At 45.3% G+C, this 14,183-nt stretch overlaps 1 protein-coding gene across 2 annotated transcripts in view; it reads left to right on the top strand.

The window, feature by feature from the left end:
• The window catches only part of LOC129815123 (receptor-type tyrosine-protein phosphatase gamma-like), a 305,416-nt gene that overhangs the window by 247,046 nt on the left and 44,187 nt on the right, over positions 1–14,183 (top strand). For both annotated transcript variants that reach the window (XM_055868515.1, XM_055868514.1), the window contains exons 6-8: positions 1,818–1,884; positions 8,050–8,207; positions 12,162–12,354. In XM_055868515.1, coding sequence (XP_055724490.1) covers positions 1,818–1,884; positions 8,050–8,207; positions 12,162–12,354 — 418 coding nt within the window. The remainder of the gene's footprint in view (positions 1–1,817; positions 1,885–8,049; positions 8,208–12,161; positions 12,355–14,183) is intronic.

The raw sequence follows: 14,183 nt of genomic DNA, 5'->3' as shown, positions 1-14,183 counted from the left end.
CACTATTTTTCCCCGCAGAGGTTGGTATTTATCCATTTTGAACTTGACGGTAAAGTGTGCGTATCGTCCGCAAAACTCAGACCTTGCGTTCGTACAACTTCTAGTGGTTGGTCAATTGTATTCCAAGCAAATATTGTTATTTTGAAGGGAATTATAAAAATGGTTGTTTAATAAAAACATTATAGCATACGCCTAATGATAAAACAGATGCATTGGCCGTTGGTGAGGAGTCCACATGGCAGCATGTGTTTCTTTTACTTGTATTATATGGGCCTAAATCATGATCACATTGCAGGACATGTCTCTGCTTTTGTGACATGAATGGTTTATTCCCGCTACACAACAATTATTAACCTACCATTTATCTATCTCACATTTAATAGCCAAACATGCTCGAAAGTAAATAGACCGGTAAATAGTAAATTGTTAAAATAGACAATCAAACTTGCAGAATGCGCTGCAGTGTTTGACACTCGCTATAGGTGGCATGTATTTTTTGTTTGAAAAAGACCACTGCAAAAGATTCAAACAGTCTGCCCACACCTCTACATAAGTGTGATAAAATTTGCCAATGCGCTTTCTTTTACAAACTGTCATGGCCCCGTTCCAACATCTCCAAATCATACAGCAAATGAGGGTGTTTTTATTACCATAAAAGGTGAATGGAGGGTGTAGGGCTCGCTCACGAGCGCAGAAATATAGTATGGCTCTGGTTTATCAATGAAAACATGCATATATGTATAAATCCTAAGAATTTGTTGCGGAAGCAAATCCACGTATGTCAGAATTTACTCCGAAATGGACGCATGGTTGAAAAATGAAGACCATGGACTTAGTGGGTCACAGAAGAACAAATGAGTGTCATGGGAGGGTGAGGAAGGAAGGAAGGTAACAGGGAAGGTTGCACCTGTAACTGTTAGATTAGTCTCTGATGCTATTTACAATGATGTCCTGCAGGAGGGGTCTTCCTAGTCTCTCCACGTGGGGAGAAAAGGAAAGGACACCATTGAAGTGTGTTGAAGCTCAGTGTGGAGCTTTGTCCCAATACTTAAAGATGGCTTCTTTTCCTTGTCCCCCCCTGCTGAGTGCCAGGAAAAAGATAGCAATCCTGTTTTTAACACTCCTTTCAACCTTTCTGTGAGATGAAATAATGACGTAGGGAAATTATGTGTATTTTTGCATCTTCCTCCATCTCTCAGTAGTTCTAATCACAGTCATTTTCTCCCTACTTTACCTGCTGCTCTGCTGCTCACAGACATGGACTATCTGTCACCCTGTTTCAGCTGTGTTTTAAAAACATATTCTGAGTGCCTGAGTGCGTGCCTGTTTGGCTAGCTGTATGACCTACATAGTTATAGAGTCCATTGACGTCATGTGTATTGCTCCTCCGGCTCAGGTCAAACAGACTTCTGATTGACTCTGATTGTTCTCACCATATGAGATTGTACTCACTCTACAAGAAATTGTCTTTCTCCCCTCCTCTCTCTCTCTCTTTCTCTCTCCTCTCTATCCCCCCTCTCTATCCTCCCTCTCCCCCCTCTCTATCCTCCCTCTCCCCCCTCTTTCTCCTCTCTCTCCCCCTCTCTATCCTCCCTCTCCCCCCTCTCTCTCCTCTCTTTCTCCCTCTCTTTCCCTCCTCTCTCTCCTCTCTCTCTCCCTCTCGCTCTGCCCTCCCCTTTCTTTCTGTAACTACTGTTTTCTCTCTTTGTTGGGTGAAAGGATCAGAGGGTGTTGAATCAATGTTACATTTCAATGTATTAGATATTACCCAGGCTCTAATGTGTGTCTCCTGCTCCTCTCTCCTCTCCTGTTGTCAGGTGGGACTGAAAGACAACCCAGCAGTGGACCCCATTATCCATGGCCTGAGGGGCGTAGTCCATCATGGTGAGTGACACTTCCATCACCCAATCATTCCAGGAGGGACTATGAATTTTCCAGGAGGGACTATGAATTGACCAGTCATTGACCAACATTTGTTCATTGAGGATAACAACATTATTTTTGCAAGGTTGCATGTAACACCGTAAAAGCTCATCCCCTTTTCATTCGTGTTTCAGTCATTGGGTAGTCAATTTTTTTTGCAACCGCCTAATTATACCGAACATACCCCAGGTTGCCCCCAGGAGTCCCGACAGACAAAATAAACTATTAGGAATATTCATGTTGGTTCTGCCCACAATTTTTAGCAGATCTGCAAGAGACAATTCAAGCCTTGTCTGAATGAGACCAGAGGGATATGGGTGTGTCCCTGGTGTAGTGATTATAGTTGGGTAATTGTTTGAACTCTGATATGAGATAAAGCTGATAAATCTGACAGGAATTGTGTTATAAGGGTGAAGGCTTAAGGCACTCGACAGGCTAAGATAAAGACTGCTCTGATCTTTGATTCACTGAGCTCTCACTGATGTAGAAGGACTGTGGAACTTTGAAATACTGATACATTAAGAATGTGTCTTACAGACAGAGCCATATCTGTATCGTAAAACAATGCAGAACTATATTGTCAGATGGTGATGATGATGGTAATGACAATAATGATGATGATGATACAATCTTCGTTGCCACGTTATTTTTAGTGTAACCAGTGAAAGCCATCATCATCAATATCATAATTATCCTCCACCGTCAATTTCACAATGACAGTCACCATGACAGTCACAATGATAGTCCCGTTGTCTTCCTGTCTTTGATGCCATGTGTTATTGCTGAGGGCTCTGGCGGTGTCCTGTGGTGAGAGGGTGGAGATATGATGGGACTAGAGAGGAGGAGAGAGGGAGTGTGACGGGAAACGGGAAATGGGAGGGAACGTGAGGGAGGACAGGAGAGAGGGAGTGTGATGATGGCAGTATAAAGGAGGAGGGACTCTGAGGCAGGAGAGGAGAAGGGGAGGTAGTGTGAATGGAGAGAAGAGGATAGAAGGGAGTGTGCTGGTGGAAGACAAAAAGGAGGGAGGGAATGTGACGGGAGAAGAGAGAGAGAAAGAGCTAAGGTTGAGAGAGAGGAGGCAGACTGTGGCGTGCCCAGGGCCAGGCAGCGTGACGGGGGGTGAGATATGCACTGTCTTTATCCGAGACAGATATGACCGTGGGGTCCCCCGCCTCCCTCATCTCCCCCTTTCCTCCCCCGCTGACAGGCCTGTCTCTTGCTGTCTCCCAGTTGTGAATGAAGAGATGTATTTTAAGCTCTGCCGCCCCCAGACGGGGAGGGGACAGGCACGGAGGGAGGGAGAGGAGGGAGTAAGAGGGAGGGAGGGAGACTCAATATTTATGGATTTGAATTAAGCATTCTCATACACACACATCCTCACAAACTTCCAGCAAACAAATAGCAAAATACATGCTAACTTCTACACAAGTATTCCTTCCAACACAGTGTTTCCCCTATATTCATTTAGCAGAGCCACACCTCCACTGCTAAATTGTTGGCGCCACTGAAAAACATAAATAATATATTTATTTATTTATTTTTCTGCCGAGACTTTTAAGATCACAGGGACAAGTTACAACAAGTTACATATCTTCCTCAGATTCTCATCAGATTGTTTCAGAAACCTAAAATGTAACTACACTGAAGCAAAAAAATAATGCAACCATTTCTAAGATTTTACTGAGTTACAGTTCATTAGGCCCTAATCTATGGATTTCATATGACTGGGAATACAGATATGCATCTGTTGGTCACAGATACCTTAAAGAAAGGATGGGGCGTGGATCAGAAAACCAGTCCGTATCTGGTGTGACCACCATTTGCCTCATGCAGCGGGACACATCTTCTTAATTAAATTAAATTAACATTAAATTCTCTGGCAACAGCCCTGGTGGACATTCCTGCAGTCAGTATGCCAATTGTATGCTCCCTCTAAACATGAGACATTTGTGGCTTTGTGTTGGATTAAGGAAGGATCACATAATTCCATCCAGGTCAGTAGGAGGGAACAACCAATGTACTATACTCTTGAGCACACATTCCATAACTGCATGTGGCAGTAAATCCCCAAATTGGCTTTATACCTGTTCAAACAACACACTCCAGGTGGCAGTACGCACCCTTTCAGTTTGTTTACCAACTCATAGAAGTAGTGGAAGAAGAACATTGACTACTTCAAAGTGGAGATGGCCTCAATAGCACTGCCCATGCTCGCAGACGCCATAATGGTACAGAGACAATGTTGCATCCTCTAACTATCTCTATGAGCCAAACCTATTATGTAATGATTGTTTGCTATGAAACAGTAATGTTACGCTAGATCAATTATCTCTGGGGTTAGTATAGAATTGTCTGGTGATGTCATTGAGTTCAAGAGATAAAATGAAACAAAAGAAGAGAACAACATTTAATTTTCAGGCTTTTTTGTTAGAATGCCCCAGAAGTGACCTTCTCACAGTCGTCCAACAACCCCCCCTCCCCCCCCTTCACCCAACCAACCCTTCTCACAGTCGTTGCCACCGCTGCTGAAATAAATCCTAACACTGCAACACATCCTATCCCGTTCCCTGGGATCCATCCACACGTAGACGCACAAACAAACACTTGTTTGAAGTGTCAGAGGAAGATTTGTTGTGAGAACGTTGTGAAGCCATCCACTGTTTTCAATGGCTCTGTGTGTTTCCTGTGGCTCAAAGGAAGGCCTTTTAATTGTATTATTAATGTGGCGGCGACGGAGCTCATTCTGCTGGTATTTTAAGCACACGGGCCTGTGGAACAGGAAATCTGTCTGCTCAAGTAATCATCCATTAGGTTACTTAGTCTTAATATTTAATTATACGTCAAGGGCAGGTACAGAATCTAGGCGCAAAGACACGTCCTCAGGACACATATCAGGAGACATCAAGTGCTTACAGGCACAGTTCTGAGTATCTGTGTGTGTGTGCTTGTGTGAGACCATGCATGTGTGTGTGTGTGTGTGTGTGTGTCTGTGTGTAGTTTACAGCTCAGATATCTCTTGTGCAGGAGATAGATGTTGCGAGTGGATTTAAGCTGGGGCCAGTCAACACATGTACGTTAAATGACACCCAAAGCGTTGTCTGACTTTAATCTTAACAGAACGCTGAAAATCCTTTGTTCATTCATTTCCTATTTGAATAAACACGATGAGTCCAGGAGACTCTGTAAGGTACACTCAGTACAGTGGGTGCCCATCTACACAGGCAAATCATAGGCTACATTGGGTGCGTTCTCAGCCCTCTCCTGTTCTCCCTGTTCACCCATGACTGCGTGGCCATGCACGCCTCCAACTCAATCATCAAGTTTGCAGACGACACTACAGTGGTAGGCTTGATTACCAACAACGATGAGACGGCCTACAGGGAGGAGGAGTGGGCCCTCGGAGTGTGGTGTCAGGAAAATAACCTCACACTCAACGTCAACAAAACAAAGGAGATGATCGTGGACTTCAGGAAACAGCAGAGGGAGCATCCCCCCATCCACATCTACAGGACAGTAGTGGAGAAGGTGGAAAGTTAAGTTCCTCGGCGTACACATCACGGACAAACTGAAATGGTCCACCCACACAGACAGCGTGGTGAAGAAGGCGCAACAGCGCCTCTTCAACTTCAGGAGGCTGAAGAAATTTGGCTTGTCACCTAAAACACTCACAAACTTTTACAGATGCACAATCGAGAGCATCCTGTCGGGCTGTATCACTGCCTGGTACGGCAACTGCTCCGCCCACAACCGCAAGCTCTCCAGAGGGTAGTGCAGTCTGAACAACGCATCACCGGGGGCAAACTACCTGCCCTCCAGGACACCTACACCACCCGATGTCACAGGAAGGCCAACAAGATCATCAAGGGCAACAACCACCCGAGTCACTGCCTGTTCACCCTGCTATCATCCAGAAGGTGAGGTCAGTACAGGTGCATCAAAGCTGGGACTGAGAGACTGAAAAACCACTTCTATCTCCAGGCCATCAGACTGTTAAACAGCCATCACTAACATTGAGTGGCTGCTGCCAACATACTGACTCAAATCTCTGGCCAATTTAATAAATATAATTAATGGATTTAATATCACTAGTCACTTTAAATAACGCCACTTAATAATCTTTTCATATCCTACATTACTCATCTCATATGTATAAACTGTATTCTATACCATCTACTGCATCTTGCCTATGCCGCACGGCCATCGCTCATCCATATATTTATATGTACATATTTATCCCTTTACATTTTTGTGTATAAGGTAGTCGTTGTGAATTTGTTAGATTACTTGTTAGATATTACTGTACTGTTGGAACTAAAAGCACAAGCATTTCGCTACACTCGCATTAACATCTGCTAACCATGTGTATGTGACCAATAAAATGTCATTTGATTTGAATTATGCAGTAAGCCACAGACTTTTTTTCTGTCTGAAGACGTGTGGATTTGAGCTGTGAAAAGGTACTGGGGCATAATATGAAGATTTAGGAGTGATTCAAGTATCTACTAATAAATACGTCCCAGCTGTATGATACAGTTGTGTCTTAATGATGGATATGAAGGAGGTAAAGTAGAGGGGGGCTGATGAGGTGACATACTGTACTCCCTTAACCCTGTACGTCATTGTATTCTCTTGCATGTACATTGTCCAGTGTTAGCTCAGTGTTAGCTCAGTGTTTGCCCAGTGTTAGCCCAGTGTTAGCTCAGTGTTAGCCCAGTGTTAGTCCAGTGTTAGTCCAGTGTTAGCCCAGTGTTAGCCCAGTGTTAGCCCTGTGTTAGCTCAGTGTTAGTCCAGTGTTAGCCCTGTGTTAGTCCAGTGTTAGCCCAGTGTTAGCCCAGTGTTAGCCCTGTGTTAGCTCAGTGTTAGTCCAGTGTTAGCTCAGTGTTAGTCCAGTGTTAGCTCAGTGTTAGTCCAGTGTTAGCCCAGTGTTAGCCCAGTGTTAGCTCAGTGTTAGTCCAGTGTTAGCCCAGTGTTAGCCCAGTGTTAGCCCAGTGTTAGTCCAGTGTTAGTCCAGTGTTAGTCCAGTGTTAGCTCAGTGTTAGTAGTGTATTTGTCCAGTGTTAGCCCAGTGTTAGCTCAGTGTCAGGCATTGTTTTCTCAGTGAAGCGTTCTTTCTCAGTGGTCTCCCGTGACAGTGCTGAAATGAACTCCCCGCTCCTCACTGGCATTACAAGTCTATTAATTCAGCGTCTCACAGTGGCTTTGAAGTCTCCACTGACTCGGCACTCTCCAACCCTGATTGGAAATGAATTTATAAAGGCTGAAATAGCTTACTGTACAGTCGACTACAGTACAGCATGTGAACCTAACTAGTGTTACAGCTGTGGTAGAAGCAGTAGTATAGTGCCTTCCCTGCTACTGTGCCTCCTTCTATCTGTCCTCTATTCTCCAGCAGTGGCTTTAATCCCCCAGCTCTCCCATTCACGTCCAATCTGATGCAGCTCCGTGGTGCATTGCTAGCACGCTAAGCCCCCTTTTCACCCCTGCTCAATAGGATTCCCAGTTTAGTTATGTATTGAAAATGTGGGCCAGGAGGATTCATACAGCCATTTTGTTTTGTTTCCTCGCCACATCTTTGGAGGTTATTTACATTGTTATCTCTATTGTAGAGGGGTTGGTTGTAGACTCCTCATTGTTGGTCAAGAAAAGTTATGGCACAAGAGGTTTGCCTCCTCTCTCTTTATCTCTATCCTGGGCAAAGTGTGGATGCCATTGTTGTCTTTGACTGGTAAGCATTGCCATCACAAAAGGATTTTGGAAGGAAATGGGCGGTTTTGTCCTCAGTCGGATTGATCAGCTATAGAGGGGTATTTGTTTCAAGCTTGAGTTGTCAATTGGGTTCTGATGTAGCCAGGGACACTGGGGCCAGATCCAGTGGTTACGCACAGCAGCTCTGACTAAGGCCTGGTTGAATAATCCTTATGGCAGCCAAACTAGACGTCTTACATCAGTACTATAGGGTTATACCTAAATCCCCATGACCCTGTTTATTCCAATCAAAAATGATAGTTTCTCATTCCCAAGCATCGTAGTATAGAGATATACTACGTGTTTATAGTGGCTGTATGTGATATGACTGAATGGTCAATACTGATTCCTTGCGTCACTGTGCTTGTTCTCCCCCAGAGAAAGAAACCTTCCTGGAGCCCTTTGTTCTGAGGGATCTGTTGCCGTCATCATTGGGGAGTTACTATCGCTACACAGGCTCTCTCACCACCCCACCCTGCAGCAAGGTGGTAGAGTGGATCGTCTTCAACAGACCTGTGTTCCTCTCCTACAAACAGGTGAGTCACTTTATCGCTCGCTCGCTCACTGACGGTGTGCGCTTCTCTCTCTCTCTCTCTCTCTCTCTCTCTCTCTCTCTCTCTCTCTCTCTCTCTCTCTCTCTCTCTCTCTCTCTCTCTCTCTCTCTCTTTCTCACACACACAACACACTGACTTATTTCCTTTGACTAATGGCCTCCTTCTTCCAGGAGCTGTAATTTTCTCACATAGCTAATGTGTGATGTTTGTATTTGGGACTGGGTTGAGACAAACATGGCTAGTAATGTGATGGTGCAGTTTCTGACCTCGCTGGGTCCTTCTCTCCTCCCCAACAGTCCAGGGAACATTTGTCAAACTTACATTCTAATGAGGCCAAATGAGTTTACTTAAGAGTGCGTCTGGAAGAAGCCAAATGTGTAAGAAGTATTGGCTTTATATAAAGGGACACAGCAGGAGAGGAAGAGAGAAAGAGAGAGAAATAGAGATTGGGAGAAAGAAGATGGGAGAGAAAAAGGGCTAGAGATGGAGAGGTAAAGAGAGAAAGAAGGAGAGGAAGAGGAGGAAAAGGACTGTGAGAGAGGGAATGTGTGGGCTGTGATGTTGAGGGGTGGTCGACCGTTGCCCCCTGTGACCGTGCTCGGTGGCAGACCGTGTTTATCTGCCAAAGCTTAGTCAAGGACCAGACAGCTCAAAAGCTGTGGAGGAGAGGTGCTGGCTCTGGGCCCACACAGAGATAGGTCACTCATACATAAAGCTTTATACCACTTGAATACCACTAGCTCACCGCTAGTCAGCTTCATATTCCCCTTACATACTGTCTGGCTAAATCACATACTGTCTGGCTAAATCACATACTGGCTGCTACATAGAGCTGCTACATAGAGCTGCTACATAGAGCTGCTCTCATAGAGCTCAGCTGAAGACAAACCACCCATAAGCAACAGCATATCCTACTGCTGAATGCAAAATGGCACACTGGTATATAGGTCTATGCACCCTTAAAAGCTAGCAGAAAGGTGGGCGGTCACAGCAGCTGCATGCACAGTACGGCTAGCAATAAGACTATCACATACACTTAAAACCTGTATAAAACCAGCATTACATTCACTGTCTGCATACAGCTCGAAAAAACTGTTCTTCACACACACAGCCAGAAGAAGATAGGCATACCTTCGCTATTATAACCTACTGTAAAGTGAACCAAGTTTCTAATAGGGGACATTACCATATTCTGTAGAATGATCATTTAAAATGAGCAAATGTTATTTTACTCTTGAATACAATGATAAATGGCAGACATGTTTTACAATAGGGTGTTTATTAGAGCTCAAGGTGAATGGTGCTTCTTCACCAGAAAACAGCAGGTGTCTCATAGCAGAGTAGAGGGGATTTGTCTGTTGTCATCCTCTGAATTAGAAGAGAGCAGAGAGGCAGAGTAGAGAAGATGAAAAGCAGCATGGAGGAACTCTGAGCCTGACCTTTCGGATTATTTGATTTTGCCTGAGATCCAGTCAACAATGAATAATGTTCTGGGATATATATGGAATATACAATGGGGGTTTTCACAGCACCTCTACAGAGCTTCCTGGTATAAGAAGTCTTTTTTTAGACTCTCCTGAGAGGCGGAGACCTAGCTACCTACCATGATCGACACATGAGAGGTGGTGGAAAATCAGGGAGATGCTTGAGTCGTGTTGATGAACAGGACAGGGACTTACAGGGGCTCTATCCATCCAGGCTGCTCTATCCATTACAGGGGCTCTATCCATCCAGGCAGCTCTTCCATTACAGGGGCTCTATCCATCCAGGCAGCTCTATCCATTACAGGGGCTCTATCCATCCAGGCAGCTCTATCCATTACAGGGGCTCTATCCATCCAGGCAGCTCTATCCATTACAGGGGCTCTATCCATCCAGGCAGCTCTATCCATTACAGGGGCTCTATCCATCCAGGCAGCTCTATCCATTACAGGGGCTCTATCCATCCAGGCAGCTCTATCCATTACAGGGGCTCTATCCATCCAGGCAGCTCTATCCATTACAGGGGCTCTATCCATGTACCTCCTTCCTGTCACTTTGATCCTTTATCATTACCGTTCCTATCCTTTATCCTCCGGATGTTTACCCCTGACCATTAGTCAATCTTTTTTATTTGATTGAACTCGGCTTTGAAGTCTATTGTTCCCACCTTCCCTGTCCTGAGGTTTGAAGAAAACATCATTGGCCAAGATGAAAGAACATGGAAAGAAGACAGTGCACTCCCTCTCCCCTGTCTGTCTACGTCTTCATCTCTCGCCCTCCCTCTCTCTCTCCCTCCATCTCAGTCTTTTGTTCTTGATCAGTGGTGGAAGTAGGTCATTGGGAGTGACAGATGTAGCTTAAGGGTGGCTTTTAAAGCAGATCGATGCTCAGCTATTCCATAGCGACAGCTCCGCCTAAAATGCTTCCACTTGTAACATCTGGACTGTGTGAGTGTGTGCCACGCCAGGCCACTTAACCCTCTGCTTTCCCCATCACAGATACCTTCCTCACTAGTCACAGAAGTGTGAGTGTGTGTGTGTGTGTGTTTGCGTGAGTGTGTGCGGCGTCACTCCTGGAAGGATTAGTCTCCAATCGCACTGTGATTTCCACACAAAGACAGAAATCCTCTGGCAGGCCTGGAAGAGATTTCAACCCGAATAAGCGGCTTTTTCAGGAGGGTGTTGCCATATTAGGGATTAGCAGATTCTAGTCTGATTAAGAGATTTGGTGGAGAGCAGCGTATTGCTTCGACACGGCCTGGCTTGAGCCTGTGCAGTCTGTGCCAGGGCTGGAGGCTACTGATGTTTAGCAGATCAGCCATGATGGCCAATGCAGCCTATAGAAGGGCTCAGCCTAAGGGACATCACATGTGGCCTGTCAAAGAATGGAAGATACGTTACTATTCTGCTGGAATACATCTTCCCTATAGTGTCAGATGAGAGAAATCTGTGGTGCACACACACACACACACACACACACACACACACACACACACACACACACACACACACACACACACACACACACACACACACACACACACACACACACACACACACACACACACACACACACACACACACACACACACACACACACCCTCCACAGCCACTGTAGGGGGTAGTCATTGAGCTGAGTATTCCCCAGGTCTCCAGTCTCAGTCTGCTTAGTAAACACACACAGAGCCGAGCAGACAGGGAAGTGTTCCAACCCTCTCACTGTAACCATACCGACTGCTTGTTTATCCCACAACCTCACTCCCACTCCCTGACCAAATCACACACTGAGGAAATGAGACCATCCCTCCCTACATCTCTCTTTCTCTATCCGCTTTTTTCACTCTAAATCGACTGTGTGTTTTTCACATGATCAGTCTCAGCTCATGTTGTTTCTGTAGCCGTTAGCATGTCATCATGATGTTGATGGACAGACTTTGCACTCATCATCTTAAGCAGCTCTTAAACCGCTCGGCAGATTATTGTGATTATTTCCTGGGTCCCTGCTCCTGGTCAGATAGTGGTTATTCTGTGGTGGTGCTTGTTCTTCTCTGGGCTGAGGAGAGGAGAGGAGGGGTACAGCTGTTCATGTTTTTCTATTTGCTTCGTGAACGCTATTCCCCTGATTAGGCTGGGCTAGCTTGGCCCTTCACGCCTCTTAGACTCTCAGCTAGGAACAAGATTACAGCATTACACATGTATGGGCAAAGGAAAATAGGATCTCACTGGGCATTGGCTGCTTGAAAGATGCCATGAACAAAACAAATCAGCTCATGAATCCAATTTTCCAGTTCACATGATGTCAGAGGTTTCAATATCCTCAACATGTATTATGGTCATTTCTCTCCTCCTTAAGGTGTGTGTTTTTCCGTCTTCCTCTCTCTATCTCTCTCTTTCTCTATCTCTATCTTTCTCTACTTCTCTCTTTCTCTACCTCTCTCTTTCTATATCTCTTTTAGCTGGAGGCGTTCTACTCCATCTTTACCACAGAGCAGCAGGACCATGTGAAGTCTGTGGAATACCTGAGGAGCAACTTCCGGCCAATCCAGAGCCTTGACAACCGTGACGTCTTCAAGTCCGCAGTCAGAGATGCCTGGCTACCTGACCTGACGGACAGCCTGGGCAACCCGTACGGAACAGAGGCATCCAAAGGTAAGGCAAGACCACACACATGATTTGATACTGCCCATCCTGGTTACAGTCCAATCCACATGCTTCTTATTCAAAGAAACACCAAGGTGAATAGTGTTAATTTTTAGACATTTCAGGAGACTTTTGAGTAAAATTGTATTCAAGGATTGGAGCACATTGTTGCTCTCCAGTGAACGCTTGCTCATACCAAAATGTGAATGCCTCAGATTCCCTGAGGTACAATCCAACATATCCTGACTCTGTCATTCTGGAATTTTCTCCGTTGGTTTGGGACAAACGAGGAGTGTTTCTCCCCTACCATACGGTACTGGGAGGCCCACGAGTGGCCAGTCTTTTACTGGCTCATTACTGGTTCCAGTACAACATGTCTCCCTACACAGCACGGAGTGTGGTTACACACTTTCACTTCTCCTGCGACCCTCTCACACAGTCAGCTAGCATCTGTCCGAACTGCATGACCACACCATTCTGGCTGCTTGCCGTCCCCATCGTTTAGTTTTAATGTCAATATAGAAACTGAAGACACTCACATACATTCCCCCAACACACACACAAACACTGTACATGCACCTACACACATTACTGTAATGTACACAGACAATAAGAAGTGTGTCCTTGAAAGCTGCTGTTGTGCACATTTTCTGGGGGCGCATCCGTCAGGCTGAGGGGAGAAATGAACAGAACAGGAGAGGAGAAGAGAGGAGGGGAGCAGAGTGAAGACAGGCAGAATAACGGTGGGCCTGTAGAGGGACCTGCCATATGCCACCTATTCACTCTACTCCACAGCCCCTGCTGCATTACACACTCTGTCTGTGTGTGTGTGTGTGCGTGCGTGCGTGCGTGCGTGCGTGCGTGCGTGCGTGCGTGCGTGCGTGTGTGTGTGTGTGTGTGTGCGCGTGCGTGTGCGTCTGTGCATATATGCGTGCACTTCAGTGCTTCCAAAACTGTACGACACAAGGAAAGCACAATCACAATGTGCTAGCTTCCTCAAGGAGCCCAGTAGAAAGGGAACGTTCCAATCCAGCACTCTTCCTCATAGCTCATTGTGTGTCACAACTGACAAATGACACAATTCCATCAAATCAAGAACAGACTGCAGCCTTTCTCTACCTCCAGCTCAATGTGTTGCTGGACCCGTGTGCCTCTCACCTCTGTGAAGCGATCAGCCTGAAAATTAATTTTGCTCTATGTTTTTAAGTGCAGGTGTGTGTGTGTATGTGTGTGTACATGTGTGTACATGTGTGTGTGTGTGTGTGCATGCTTTGCTCCATCCCCTCTGCCCTTGAAACACAAAGGGGAATGGTATGCAACAGTGCTTTGCAAATCAAATCAAATGTATTTATAAAGCCCTTCTTACATCAGCTGAGATCTCAAAATGCTGTACAGAAACCCAGTCTAAAACCCCAAACAGCAAGCAATGCAGGTGTAGAAGCACGGTGGCTAGGAAAAACTCCCTAGAAAGGCCAGAACCTAGGAAGAAACCTAGAGAGGAACCAGGATATGAGGGGTGGCCAGTTCTCTTCTGGCTGTGCCAGGTGGAGATTATAACAGAACATGGTCAAGATGTTCAAATGTTCATAGATGACCAGCATGGTAAAATAATAATAATATTCACAGTGGTTGTCGAGGATGCAACAGCACCTCAGGAGTAAATGTCAGTTGGCTTTTCAAAACTATTCCTTGCAAAAGTATTCATCCCCCTTGGCGTTTTTCCTATTTTGTTGCATTACAACCTGTAATTTAAATGTATTTTTATTTGGATTTCATGTAATGGACATACACAAAATAGTCCAAATTGGTGAAGTCAAATGGAAATAATTACTTGTTTC

The sequence above is a fragment of the Salvelinus fontinalis genome, chromosome 18, assembly GCF_029448725.1.
Source record: "Salvelinus fontinalis isolate EN_2023a chromosome 18, ASM2944872v1, whole genome shotgun sequence".
Taxonomy (NCBI): Eukaryota; Metazoa; Chordata; class Actinopteri; order Salmoniformes; family Salmonidae; genus Salvelinus; species Salvelinus fontinalis.
Note: the sequence above shows the minus strand (reverse complement) of the source record. Positions and strands in the feature narration are given on the sequence as shown.